Genomic DNA, 14,836 nt, shown 5'->3' with positions numbered 1-14,836 from the left:
CATTACCTTCAGCATGTTTCAACAGACTGCAAATACCATCTAATTCTTGGAAACAAGTTCAAGATAAATTGAGTCTGAAGCTGAGGGCTTTCGGTAGGAAAGTCTGACTTTCCGGAATAGGTGTAAGATGGTGCTGGTGGAGCTTTCTAAGGATTCTCTGCAGGGCTAGAGTTCTGAGTCCACAGGTCCTCTTTGCAAAGTGGGATGGAATCAGGGCTTTGATTATCTTCTTCTAATTTGGTTAGTAATGTTGTCAGCCTCAGGTGTAGTTGTGGAGGAGGAAAAACCCATCAAGAAACTTCAGGAAAGGTAGAAAAAGGATCCTTAGCTTTGAGAGAAATCCCAGGCATAGAGAAACAGAATAGACATGGCATTGGGAGTCTGATTAGCTCTGGTCCCAAAGGTTGACTACTGACAGCATCCCAAGCCCTGGGCTGAACCTTCACATCCATCATCTCATACAATTTCCTCCTCACCGTATCTCAATGAGGTGGTATCAATTTGTCCCATTTTACAGATGAAGGAACAGAATCAGAGAGATTTTTAACTCATCCAGGCTTAAACGAACAGCAAATGGATCTAGATCCGGAAGGCCAAGTTGGTAAATTCCAAAACCTGACCTTGCCTTAACCATGCCACACTGCCATAGGGCCCCGTTATATCAAGCACAATCTAGGAATCTACGTGTTTCTCAGCACAGAATAAAAAAGGAGCAGTCAAATACACATGGGGGAATGGCAGTGGGGAGGGTCCCCCAGGACTTGTTGAAACTTGATTCAACAGATTCTTGAGCTCAGGATGAGGGAGGAGCAGATCCTTCTGGTGCAGAACTAGGGTGAGAAGAAACCTCTTCCCAGGAGGTGATGAGCTAGCAAAGAGGAAGGAACAGACCTGACCCAAAAGCCCCTTGCAAACAACTCTCTGACAGCACCTGCTCTGCTTGATGGTGAATGTTTTTCCACCTGCTCCCTTCACTTGCTGTGGTCCTTCAGAGAGGAGGGGCTGTGTCAGACACTTTTTTCTCCCCACACTTTTCCTGGCCCATAGTAGGCACTCAATAAATGTTGGAATGAATGAGGGTAGGAATGAGTGCATGACATGAGATTTATTTTGTCTGGGAGCTGCAGAACCTGCTTCCCAGACCCTCCTAGGAAGGGCATCCTGGGAAGGGTTTATCATGGCCCTTTCCACACATGGCAAGGAGTCCTAGCATATTTGGCCCCATCAGAGGAAACCAGGTTTGACACCACTTTCATTTTATATAGTTAAGCTCGTTCAGTTTGCTCACTATTTCTTTACTGTTAGGCACTTTGCCTACAATTAGGATAAATTGCCATGTGGGCAGCATGAGAACAGGCTCTTAGAACCTTTTATTAAAATAGCTGAACACTAACGTTAAAGAATGAAGTGGCTAGAACTAAACACACGTTTTTAAAGAAAGCAAATACCTAGGTACAATGTAATACCTTAACTGTTATCAATCACTACTTAATCTAATTAGTTTAGAAGCTATTTTAAAGAGCTTAATTAGATTAAGCTGTGATTGATAACACTTTATATCTACTTGAGTGGAGCACTTCTAATTCACCTTGAATCTTTATGTTTCTAGTCAGAAGCCGGTTTCAGGGATAAGCTGAGTGTGGAGATGGATTTGGGAAGCACTGAAATCACTCTGGGTGCTTGGCACTGAGCTGAGTCAGGGGCCTTGGCGGAGCTCTCGGGCACAGACATTCTGAGACCTAATGGAGTAGCCTTGACAAAGATATCCTGAAATTCCTCTTCAGGAGGACTGAGGGGTCACAGAGGAAGGAATGAGGTCAGACCCCTAGTTAAGCAGCATTAGGCCCACAGCAACACTCAGCTGGTTTGGATAATTGGAGTACAAATTGGGAAACAGACAGGTTAGCAGAGTAAGGCGTGGGCTGCTTAGGTGTCCATAGGTGCCGGGGATCCACCTAGCTTTAGGTCATCCTGATAGGTTTTAGCCCTCACCCTCCTGGGAAAGAGAAATTGCATGATCATAGTGGAGTCAGGATGTGGGGGTAGGTGGGGCATGCAGAGGGGTCGCTTAGCCTGCCTTGGAAGTTCATCATTGCCTACAGAACAGCAGTCAGAGTGCTCCAGGCACTGCGACTTCCCTTCAAGCCTCCCGAGAACTGTAGGGGAAGGACACAGGAAGCAGAAGGTTATGTCCAGGGTGGAAACTTTGCAGATGCAGGCTCTTCTGGGCTGGGAGAGGGAGGCAAGAAGGGGAACTGGACCTAGTCTTAACCCAAAGTCTTGTCTTTCATCTCCTCTGCAGCCCGCATGTGTGATGCCCACCTTCGAGGCCCCTCAGGTATCATCACCTCCCCCAATTTCCCCATTCAGTATGACAACAATGCACACTGTGTGTGGATCATCACAGCACTCAACCCCGCCAAGGTAAGGCTCTTGGGGAGCGCGGTGGTGTTCTGTGGGCAGGGCCAGGTTGGGGCCAGTTGGCCTACAAGGTTTTTCAAACCCAGAATTTACTGGGGTAGAGTCTCTGCAGACAGTTCTTTTAAGGTTTTTTTTTTATTATTATTAATATCGAATGTATAAAAAGCAGATTATAAAATATAAGCAAAATATAAAGAACACCAATACAACAAACACCTGTGCAGCCATCGTCCAGCTTAAGGGGAAAAGAAAAGCAGTTACCTTAGTGATGCAGGTTCCTCGCCAATCCCATTTCATTCCCGACACCCTCAGAGGTAAACATTACCTAAATTGTGTGTTTATTATTCATTTGCTTTTCTTTATACCTAGCACTTAAGTGTGCATCCCTAAAAATATATTGCCTAGTATGCTAACATTTGAACTTCATATAAATGTAATTATGTGTGTATTCTTGATCAACCTCACTCGAAATTATATTCCTAAGATTTATCTGAGTTATTGTGTGTAATTTTGCACTCCTACATACCTTTTTTCATCTTTGTTTCCTGTTTAGTTTTGTTTTTTATTTCTGTGCCCTTTGTTCTCTCTCTTATAAATTTTACAAGTATGTTGCCAAGATCCACAAAATAACCTATTGGAGTGTTTAATTTTATCAAAAGTACAGATTAATTGGAGAAGAACTGATATCTTTTTGTTACTGAGTCTGCCAGTCCATGAGTATGGTATATCTCTCTATTTGCTTAGGGTTTCTTTAATGGCTTTCAATAAACTTGTATAATTTTTTCCATTACAGATCTTATGCATGTCTTAATATAATTACTCCTAAATATCTTATATTTATTGTTGCTATTATAAATCAAATCTTTTAAAATTGCATTTTCTACCTGTTTCTTGCTGGTGTTTAGAAATGCAATTGATTTTGTACTTTGATTTTTATATTAGCAACCATTTTATAAAAGTGTCTCTCAATTCTTTTCTACATGGATAGTCATCATCTGCAAAAAATGATGGTTTTGTTTCTTACTTTCCAATCCTTATACCTTTTCTTTATTAGTGGAAGATTGGCATAATTTTTTTATTTTCTTGCCTCAGTGGTCTGGCTGGAACCTCCCAGTATAACATCAAATCATTACTATAATAGTGACCCCTGTGGTCATTGTTTGATATTTAATAGAATTTTTTTATTTCTTCACTGCCAGGGTCCATCCCATAGACCCCAGTTGTGTGACAGATGGATAAGTGCACTCACACACAGAATACAGTGAACAAGTGGGCCAAGGGATCATGAGCCACTTACAGAGAGAGATGACAGCTACATGATACTCACTAGTTCACTGTCTCCCCATTTACTCAATATAGATTTAATAACAGAGGCTTTAAGTCAACACACTTGTAGAGAAAGATTAAAGGCCAGGTTCTGATGCTCAAAGCAAACACCATTAGTGGGTAATATCCCTGGTCAAACTCCTCCCAAGACAGCCATCCAGCTCAAAGGTTAGTTTTAAGACCACATGACTAAACAAGTTAGTAAGGTAAAGTAAACTCCCCCACAGACCCTAGCTATTTGCTTTATGTATTAACTAAATATAAGGGGGATTTAGGATGCCTTCAGCCAAAACTTCTATTGAAACTATGAAAAATCCCTTAGGCCCTCCAAAAGGGTTTGAGACTATATTTTATAACTTTCTCTACTATTTTTCCCTTAATATTTTTGCCACCACCCTGAGTGAATTCCCACACTTCACCATCAAGTATGATGTTTGCTGACATTTATTTTTCATTTGTAGATACTCCTTTATAATAGAATTGGGTAATTTACTTTCTAATCCTAGTTTGTTAAGAGCTTTTATCAAGCATGGATATTGAATTTTATGAAGCATCTTCCTATACCTATTCATACAATCATAAAATTTTTCTCCTTTATTCTCTTAGGATAACAAATATTGCCTTTTCTCATGTTAAACCAACCTTGCATTCTTAAGATTAACATAACATGGTCATTTAGTATCGTAATTTTCATACATGCCTATATTTGATTTGGTTTAGTAATTTGTTTCTATTTTGTTAGTGAGCTTAGCCTGTTGTTTTCTTTTTTTCGTATTGCCTTTGCCAATTTTTGTGTCAATATATTGCTAGCCTCAGAAAATGTTTTGAAGAGTATTTCCTCTTTTTCTATCCTTTGTGGTTATTAGTGGAAGATTGGCATAACTTTTGCCTTGAAAGTTTGGTGGAATTTCTCAGCAAAACTATCTGGTATCTCCTTTGTTCAAAGATTTTAGACTATAGACTTAATACATATAATGACTAAAGAATTATTTTGGTCATCTGTTTTTTTTTTCTTGACTCCATTTTAGTAAATATTAAAATTTATTGGATATAAAGTTTTACATAGTATCTCATTATATTTATGATATCTGCAATTGTTGTGTTTCAATTCCCTTTTTCATTTTTAATATGTATCATTTTTTAATTGGTGTTGCCAGAGGTTTAATATTTGTTAGTCTTTTCAGCCAACCAATTTTTGTTTTTTGTTACTATTCCTTTTAATACATTTATTTGCTGATTTATCAGTTTCTACTCTCATCTTTATTACTCTCTTCTAATGCACTTGGGTTTATTCTGTTGTTCTTTTTCTGGCATCTTAATTCTGATGCTTTGTTCGTTATTTTTCAATCTGATTTAATCATCAAAAGCTACAAATTTTCCTGTAAGGACTACTTTGGCTACATTCCTGCAGATTTTTATAGTTATTATTTATTTTTCTGCCATAGTTTAGTTCTGAATGTTTTTAAGTTTACATTATTGTTTCATCTTTTAACCATGAACTATTTAGAAGTATTTTTTAATTTCCAAAGGATTTATCTAGCTGTCTCTTTCCTACTGTTTCTAAATCTTGTGGTCAGAGAACATTGATCTATATTTGAATCATCTGAATTTGTGCTTTTGGGACCAGAAATGGTCATTTTTCACATAGATTCTGTATAGGCTTGAAAAAAAACCCCTACATTTTGTGGTTTTTGCTTTCTAATGTGTCCATTACATCAAGTTTGCTCATTGTGTTTATATCTTTTATATCTTCATTGGTTTTTTTTGTCTTCTTGACCAGTCAGCTACAGGGGGAAGAATATTAAAATCTCCCATTATGATGGTGGGTTTGTCTATTATTCTTTAAAGTTCTGTCAATTTTTGCTTTATGTATTTCCAGACTGTATTATTAGAGTATGAAAGTTGAAACTCAGAATTATATATCTTCCTAGTGAATTGAACTGTTTCAAAAATAATTATGTACTATCTTTATCCATAGTAATGTTTTTAACCTTAAAGGCTTTTCCCCTCCATCCATTACATCAGTTTTCTATTGGTCTTTGTCTAATAAATATTTTCTATTCTCTTACTGTTAACCTTTCTACTTCCTTGTGCTTTATATGTGTCTGGTGTATAGCTGGATTTTTAAAAATCCCATCTGACTATTTATTTTCTAACTAAAGAATTTAGACCTTGTGAATTAAACAATCATTTCTGTTCTTTGAAATTTATCCTAAAATACTCTAGAAATAGGAATATGCCTACTTAATAAAGCCCAGCGTTAAACAATAATTTTATGTTCTTCCTGAAAAGCCAAGGATCTAAGGACACTATGACTTCAGTCATTCCCTCTGATTCTGGTGTGTGTTATTATGCTACCTTAAATTTTCTCAAGTCACTATTGTTATTGTTTAATAAAACCACTGTCCACTTAGATTTACTCATATATTTACCACTTCTTTGTTTACCACTCCTTCTTGTATATCAGTCTTTCTCTTTGGAATATCTTTCAGTGCAAATACATGCTTTAAAATTTATTTTCTTGTGGATGACAAACTCTATTAGTTCTTGTTTGTCATTTTTAGGAATAATTTCAACTTTTACTTTAGATTCAGGGGGTCCATGTGCAGGTTTGTTCCATGTATATATTGCATGATGCTGAGATTGGGGTATGGATCCTGTCACTGAGTTTGTGAGTGTAGAACCTAATGTATAATGTTTTCTTCGTCTTAAAATGTCTGCTTACCCTCGCTCTTGAAAAAACACTAGTATTCACCAGACATTTGATTCTCAGTTGATAGTTATATTCACTCTGCTCATAGAGATATTGTTCTAGTGACTTCTGGGTTTCACTATTGCTGTCAGTTTTTTGCCATTGCTTCGTATAACATCTTTCGGGCTATTCTTACTGTCTTTTCCTTCTCTTTAGTGTTATGTAGTTTCACCTTTATGTGTCTAGGTGTGAATATTTTTGTGTTCATCCTGTTTGAATTAAGTTTCTTGAATCTATGGATTGTATCTTTCATCAGTTTGGGAAAATGTGCAGCCATTATTTTTTCAACTACTGCCTCTTTTTTCTTTTCTTTTTTCTTCTTCTGGAAGTCTGACAAGATATGCTAATCTTTCTCACTCCATCTTCTGTGTTTCTTAACCTCTCTCATTCTGTTCATTAATTCTCTGTCCAGCTGTGTTTAGCCTCTGTTAAATTCATTCACTGAAGATTTATTTTAATTCCAAATATAGCTTATACTTTATGAAGCTCTATTTGATTCTTTTTCAAATGTTCTTAGACATGTTATCATATTTTATAGTCTCTTGCTCCCTACTCATATGTTTAGATCATTCTTGAATTCTTTCAATATATTTAACATACTTATTTTATATGTTGTGTCTGTTAATGTTAATATTCGAAGTTTTTGCCAGTTTGATTCTGTTGCCTGTTTTCTCTCACCTCTCGCTCCCAGAACTATGTTTCCTTCTTTTATGTTGTTTGATTACGTGGTTAGAAGAGTAAATTTTCTCCCTGGTAATTCTTGAGACCTGGGTAAAAGGTGGTTCCTTCCAGAGAGGGTTTGCATCTGCTTCTGCCTAGTGCTGGGGACATTACCAGCCAGAAACCTCTTCACACAAAATTCTCAGTTTAGAGGTTTCAGACCACCCAGGTAATATGAAGGCTGCAATCCCGTGTGAAAGCTGACTTATTGTTATGAATTCTCAGTGGAAATTTTGGTTCTTGTCTACCCAGTATCAAGGAGGTCTAAGATAAACAGTCAGCCTCCAGATCCACCTGGAGGGTGGTAGTGACAGGTGCGAAGGAAGACAGGCTTATTTCTAATTCACCCTCATACTATGGGTGTGGATTTAACTAGCCCAACTCCATCAGAAGTGTCCTATTACAGTCAACACTGTACTGGGCCCTGAATTCTGTCTCCTGTTCCCTCTTTTCTATGAGTCTCTGAAAACCGAAGCTATATTGACCAAGTTTTTAAAAGGTACTCAAGACCAAAGCCAGCTTCATGTTCTAAATCACATTTTGGGCCCCTGCATTCACTGTGTTGAGTATTCCTTTTTATGTTAGTCTAGTCTACTCAGACTACTATAACAAAATACCACCAACTAGACAGCTTAGACAGCAGACATTTATTTTCTCACCATTCTTGAGGCTAGAAGTCCATGATCAAGGTGTGAGTAAATTCGGTTTCTGGTGAGGGCTCTCATCCTGGCCTGTAGATGGCCACCTTCTCACTGTGTCGTCAAGTGGCGTCTCCTCTGTGCACACACCAAGAGAGTGCTCTCTGATGTCTCCTTCCCTTCCCATAAGGACACCACTCCCATCGGATTATGGCCCCACCCTTACAACCTTATTTAACTTGATTACCTCCCTAAAAGCCCCATCTTCAAATATATTGACATGGAGGATTCAACATATGAATTCAGGGAGATATATTACAATTCGATCCTTAGCACTAACTTTGAAAAAGCTGCTTTTTTTTTTTTTTTTTTTTGTCCTTTCAAAATTTTTCCCAGCACTTTGAAATTCTTTAGTCCAGGTACCTAGAACCACAGTGCGGGGAACACTGGAAATAGATTTCCTTTGCACAACATTTTATAAAGGAAGATTCACATTTAATTAAATTATTTCATGGTATACCTAGTTAATGGGAAAGGACACTTCAGCCACATGGGGTGAGGATGGAGGCTAGACCAGAAATAGGACTTAATACCATGAAATCATATTAAGTTGTTGACTAGAGAGCTCTTTCTTGGGCACCATTACCATCCTTATCTCCATTTTCTTTTGAACCTGAAGGTGAGGAGGCAAGGGAAGTCTAGGTGAGGTCCAAGAAGTTTCTCACAATTAGATTTACCCCTAGAAGGCCTTGCTTTGGTCAGTGCATGGAGACCGGTGGTCTCCATATGGCCACTCCCCTACATGTCCTGCAAGAGATCGCACCAGCCTGGATTTCTAAAGATAGCACCTCTGAAGAGCACCTCCTTACCGTGTGCAGAGCAGTGTTCCTGTTATCTCTGTGGGTCCTTGGTGGGCTTCAGGTAGTGCTGAGGAAGCCCAGAAAGACTGAAGAGAGCTCTATCCTGATCCAGGTGGGAGGAGAATCAGGGGATATACAATGCAGCAAGCAGGGTCTAAATGTGGAAACTCAAAAGTCTAAGACTGAGGAATAGAAGCTGTCTCCTGGGAAACAGCAAGGACAATGGATGCCATGTTTCTAACCCTGTTCATAGAACTGGCCTACAGGTGAGATACAGGTGTGTCCAAGGACTGCCTATCCACTCACCTGTCAGATGTCTCCTTCAGCAAAAAGCACAGTCTCTACACTCACAGTATGTTTTGTTTTGTTTTGTTTTTGAGATGGAGTCTTGCTCTGTCGCCAGGCTGGAGTGCAGTGGTGCAGTCACAGCTCACTGCAGCCTCCGCTTCCTGGGTTCAGACGATTCTTCTGCCTCAGCCTCCTGAGGAGCTGGGACTACAGGTGTGCACCACCACGCCCAACTAAGTTTTGTATTTTTAGTAAAGACGGGGTTTCACCATGCTGGCCAGGAGGGTCTCAATCTCTCGACCTCATGATCTTCCCTCCTCAGCCTCCCAAAGTGCTGGGATTACAGGCATGGGCCACCATGCCTGACCTCTCAAAGTATGTTTCATGAAACGAGCATTCATTCATTCACTGCCTGTAGATATGCCTCTACCTTTGAGGAATGTGCACATAGGAGTGAAGAACAGGTCTATAAATTAAAATTTTTAATAAAAAAAAAAAAGCTAGAGTGCAGATAAGTGCTGATAGAGGCCTGTCCAGAGAGCTATGGGAAACTCAGGGAAGAGCTGCTAACTGGGAGGTCAGGGAGGTTTTCACAAAGGAAGTAACATGTCAGCAGAGTCTTGAAGGGTTGGTAGGCTTGGAAATCAGTGTCTCAGGGAGGACACAGGTATAAATGCACTGAGGTTTGGAACAGCCCCTTAGAACTGGAAGTAATTCAACATGCCTGGATGCAGGTAAGGACAGAAATGTAAGCAGGATTCAGACCGTGGAGCCCACATGCTTGGCCAAGAAGTTTGGGTTTTATCTCGAAACACAGATTTCTAAGGCTAGCAGTGTTAGTTAGACTGTTGTTAACAATAGTAGCTCTTATTGTATACCTGTCCCATGACAAGCACTAAGCTAAGCTCTCTATATGAATGATTTTATTTCATTCCCTTAATAGGACAATGAATTTGATTTTAATAGGCCTATTTGATAGTCAAAGAAACTGAATCATGGAAAAGTTAAAGGTTAGGAAACAGCTGCAGCACAGAGCCAGTAAGAGACAGAACTGGGATTTAAACCCAGTCTTCCTGGCTCCAAAGCCCATGCACTTATGTAGTTGGGCTGTGCTGGCAGATGTAACAAGGTCTCAGAGTAGATGAAACGGGCTAGGCTTGACCTCCATGGAATGAGCCTGGGAAGAACAAGGGTTCCTCTGTCTCCTGAACTAAAGCAATAGCAGAAGATCTGAGTTTTTGGAAAATTACTCTAGCAGCAATGGAGAAATTTACAGGTGGATACTGGAAGGGGCAAGACCAGTTAGGAGGATGAAGCAGTTACTCAAGTAGGAAAAATGGGGGCATCCACCAAGGCTTTGGAAATGTGGAGGGGGAAACAGATGAGAGATTTAGGAGATGGAGTGGGACTTGGTAGCTGATTGGATGTGGGAGCTGTGGGAGGAAGAGAGGTCTTATTCAACGTTGTATTCCAAGTGACCAACACAGTTCCAGGCACGTAGTAGGTACTTGGTCTATATTTATTCCATGAACAGATGAATGATGACTTGGTGCTTTCTGGCTTGGTCCAGTGGGAGAGTTAAAAAGGAAATACAAATGGAAGAACATGCTTTGCAGGGGTTGGAAGGGAAACATGGTGCATCTGGAGTGTTTGTGGCTAATTCAATGGCATTTGGATATACTGGTTGGAAATTCTGGATAAATCTGGGTTTAAGAGAGAGTTTGGGGTGTTATCTCAGCACGTGGGTGAGAATAGAAGCCTAAGGAATGGACAACGTTTCTTGGAAATACCTGAGAGAATAAGAAAACTCAGAATGGATCTGACAGGAGAAAGAACAAGATCTAGTGAAAGAACAGAGAAGGAGCAGTCTGCCAGGTGGGAGGAGAATCGTGATGCAAAGGCAGGACGAGTTTCCAACTAGGGCATGTCTGATCATGGCAACGATGAAAAATGTCTCGTTAGAAAAGTACTAGAAAGAGATCATTGGCTTTGGCCTTGGAAGAAGACCTTTCAGTGAAGCTCTAGGGGCAGCAACAGACAGAAGTGGTGTGGGAAGCAAATGGATGGGAGGTGAGGCTGTGGAGGCCAGGATGGGCAGTAACATGTGAGGGACGTAAGTTAGAGAGAAAGTTTGGGGTTACTTTGGGGGGTGTGCTTAAAATACTGGAACTGGAGTATATTTGTAGGTTTAGGAAAAAGTAAGCAAAGAGGGAGAGAGTTGAAGGTAGAGGAGAACAGGGATGGTGACAGAAGGGAGATTCTGGAGTGAGAGGGCAATGGGATTGGGAATTCAGGGCTCCCTTTACAAGGAGCAGGGGGAGAAAGATGCTGTTGTGAGAAGGGGCTGAAAGGTTTGCTTGTGGGAGTGTAAGAGGCACATGTGTCCCCTTGGTCTGCTCGTAGTCATGCAATAACTATGATGCATTCCCGGCACCTGCACAAGAGGATCATTCCTAGAATTCCATCTCCCTTGCAGGACCTCTGCAACCTGTGCGTGGCAAGGAGCTAGGAATGTCCCAGGGACTAGGGCCCTCCAAGGGCAATAAGAAGGCCGACAGAGAGAAGCAGGGGTGCTATGGTGTAGGAATGGCCAAGAACCTACATCAAGACACCGGCATGAACTGAGCACCTATGGGCTGTGCACCTCTGCACTGTGGGAACAGGAAGAACTTACAGTCTTACTGGAGAGGCAAGTTAAGGGTATGTCTATACTCAATAAACTAGGAGTAAGACAAATAAAAACACCCCGATTCATCTTCCTGGAAACTTGATAGATTCAAGGAACAGAGGAAGGAAGGCTCAAGCAGGTGATGCAGGTGTACTCCGCAGGCAGCCTCCAGGCTCTCCCTTCGACTAGGTTGTTCTCGGGCAATGTTAACCTCACCTGGGCATTTGGGTGATCTCAGTCCTTATGATATTAATCTAACAGTAATTCATATCTACCTACAATAGTTTTTTCCCAAATTTCATTAGAAATGCCTTAGAGACACTTTAAAACCATGGATTCCTAAGCTCTTTTCCCTAAAGATCTGATTCAGTAAGTCTAGGGTAGGTACCTAAACTTATTTTTAAAGAGCACCCTGGTGGTTCTGACCAGCAAAACTTAAGTCATCAATGCAACTCCCACTCCCAGCAAAGCACAGAATGGCCCCCCACCCCGTCTCTCCCTTTAGGCAGCTCCGGCTTCAGTCACACTGGACTCAGGTTCACACATACACCTGGCCCTTTAAGACCTGTCTGGGCACATCTGGTCCCAGTGTGCCTTCCCTTCTCCTCCAGGCCAATTCCTAGCCCCCTTTAAGATACAGTCCAAACACCCCCTCTTCTGAGAAGCTTTCCTACCTTCATCACGTGTTGCTCTTTCCTGTTCCTATAGCACTTTATCAGCACCATTTGTTTTTATGCATCTAGAATCTATTTCCCCCATAGCTCCTGAGCACGCTGAAAGCAGGGATAGCACTTTATTTATTTATTCCATAGTTAGCACAGTGCTGGGCACAGAGAAACATCTCAGCAATGTTTGAACATGTGAGTGATTATTGGAGGAGGAGCTCCTCTGGGATGGCTCCACCCATATTGGGCTTGAGGTTCGAGTCTTCTTCGTCCAGGGTCTCCTCTTGTTAGGACCATTCAGCTCAGCCTCATGAAAAAACAAAGACATAGTCAGGACTGAAACCCACACCCGCCTCAATGCCCCCCTACCTACACACATCTGTCTTTCTTTGCAGCTTCTCAGTATGAACACAAAACATGTGATCCAATTTGCACATGAGCCTCCCTTGATTTGATCAGGAAGGTTAATCCACCTTTGCTAGAAAAGAATGAAAAGTGAGACAGGAGAGAGAGAATGAGGATGGGAGGGAGAGGGAGGGGGCATGGAAGGAAGAGGGAAAGGAAAGCTCATTTCATGAACTTCAAAGCCAAAGATAACAGCGCTTTGATTATTCGCTCCTTGGGGATTATCACTGTCACTCTTCCCTTTGTAGACCTGAAGAATTGAGAAATAATTCTCCAGGCAAGTGATCAGCAGCTAGTGCAAATGTCAGGGACATACTCGTTGGCCCATTTGTTCACTCACTTATTCATTCAGCAAACATTTACTCACACCCTCTCTGTGCCAGGCTCTGTGCAAGACATCTGCAATCAGAGGTTTCCCATGTGCCTTCACAGCCCCTCCTCATGTCTGGGGGACTCTTTCATGGCCTCCGCAAATCCAATGCCTCATTCCTTTCCCTTTTACAGCTGACTCCACTTCACATCATGTGCTGGCATTTCCCCTCCCTGAGACCTGGCTGTGGCCATATGGTATCCCCACACACCCTCTCTGCTGCCGAAGACAAACCCTGCCCCCCTGCCCGCTTGCTCACCAGGATTTTGTGCCCCTCCTGTTTCTGCATCCATGCTTCCCTGGTTTGAGCACTCATCACACTGCATTGTATTCCATGTACTCAGGGTCTGCTGTGAAGCTTTCTAGAAACTTTGAGGTCTTTTTGAGCCATGGCCATGTTATCTTGCCTGCCAATGCCCCTCCAAAGCCCAGCACTTGGCAAGTGTGTAATTGTTGAATGACTCAGTGAATAAATGAATGAGTGAATGAACTTACTGCTCTCAAAACTACCAAAATGAAACCTGAGGTAGCAACCCAAGTTCCAGAACCTCTGACCCTTCTCATTCCCTGCTGGAGGCCTCTGTCCTTGAACTCCTGGGGGTTCAGGTCTTCAGCCTTCCCACTGGCCTCCCCTCTTTACCCCAGGAGCTAATTCTCCAGCCCTTTCCTAGGGTCTCAGCAAGACCCTGAAAGAAATCATGGCTCAAGCTGTGCCTAGGAAAAGTGAGTTTCCTTCTTTTCATGGAGCTAATAGTTACACTGGCAGCAACATTGTAAACTGAGGCTGGGTGGGCCAAAGTCGGCCCTCAGGAGCTCAGAGAAATGCTCTGAGGAGAAATATGGAAGGTAAGGCTGGAGGACAGCATTGTGGAGGGGGCTCTAGCTAGCCAGGAAGTGGCAGGGGCAGGCCTTGCAAAGCCCACAGTTTCCAAGCCAAGATGCTGTCTATCCTATGGGTCAAGAGTTGGCAAACTCTTTGGTGGTATTGAGCGCCTGTTAACAGAACCTGTAGCAATGAGGTTGTAATTGGCTGGGAGGTGCAGAAAACCACCCATGGTTTATTTTCTTCACACACCAAAGGTCCAGAGGCAGAAAGTCCAGGGCTGGTTCCCTCCGGGTCTCATGCTCCTTGTATTTTTCCCTCTGCTGCTTTGCATGTGGTTCTCATCCTCATGATCACAAGAAAGCTGCCCTCTCTCTGTCCTTACAACTGTATTCCAGGAAAAGCAAGGAGAAGGATGAGGAAATGCCCTGAGGACTCCTCAAACCATGTTTCATTGCCCAGAACTCTGTCACATAGCTACCCTTAGCTCTGAGGTTGGCTAGGTACATTATCACACTCTCAGCAAAGTCAGGGTTCTGCTACGGAGAAATAAATGGAGGAAGGGACATTAAGTAACCCACTATCCATGTTGTTCAAAGCATTCCCAAATATGAACTAAATCAGAATGGAACTGTTTTTGTGTAAGCAGAGCCTTGCCTACTCTGGCTCCTCTTCCATCCTAGTGGGTTGGCCCTAGAGTACCTTTATGGAACCCTGGGGTGCCTGGGACCCCAGTTTGAAAACCATTGCTCTAGAGAAGCCATCAGCAAACTTTTTCTATAAGGAGCTAGACAATAAATATTTTAGGCTTTAAAGTCCCTGTAAGGTTTTTGTTGCATATTCTTCTATGTTGTAGGTTTTGTTTTTTTACTCATGAAATGTGTAAAAATCCTTCTTAAC

At 41.7% G+C, this 14,836-nt stretch overlaps 1 protein-coding gene across 5 annotated transcripts in view; it reads left to right on the top strand.

The window, feature by feature from the left end:
• Positions 1-14,836, top strand: part of CSMD2 (CUB and Sushi multiple domains 2) — a 617,682-nt gene that overhangs the window by 327,411 nt on the left and 275,435 nt on the right. For all 5 annotated transcript variants that reach the window (XM_032246841.1, XM_032246839.1, XM_032246837.1 and 2 more), the window contains one exon: positions 2,303-2,424. In XM_032246841.1, coding sequence (XP_032102732.1) covers positions 2,303-2,424 — 122 coding nt within the window. The remainder of the gene's footprint in view (positions 1-2,302; positions 2,425-14,836) is intronic.

The sequence above is a fragment of the Sapajus apella genome, unplaced genomic scaffold (genome assembly GCF_009761245.1).
Source record: "Sapajus apella isolate SASKATOON/1434 unplaced genomic scaffold, GSC_monkey_1.0 scaffold62, whole genome shotgun sequence".
Lineage (NCBI taxonomy): Eukaryota > Metazoa > Chordata > Mammalia > Primates > Cebidae > Sapajus > Sapajus apella.
The sequence above is the reverse complement of the archived record's forward strand: the minus strand, read 5'-3'. Positions and strand labels throughout refer to the sequence as shown.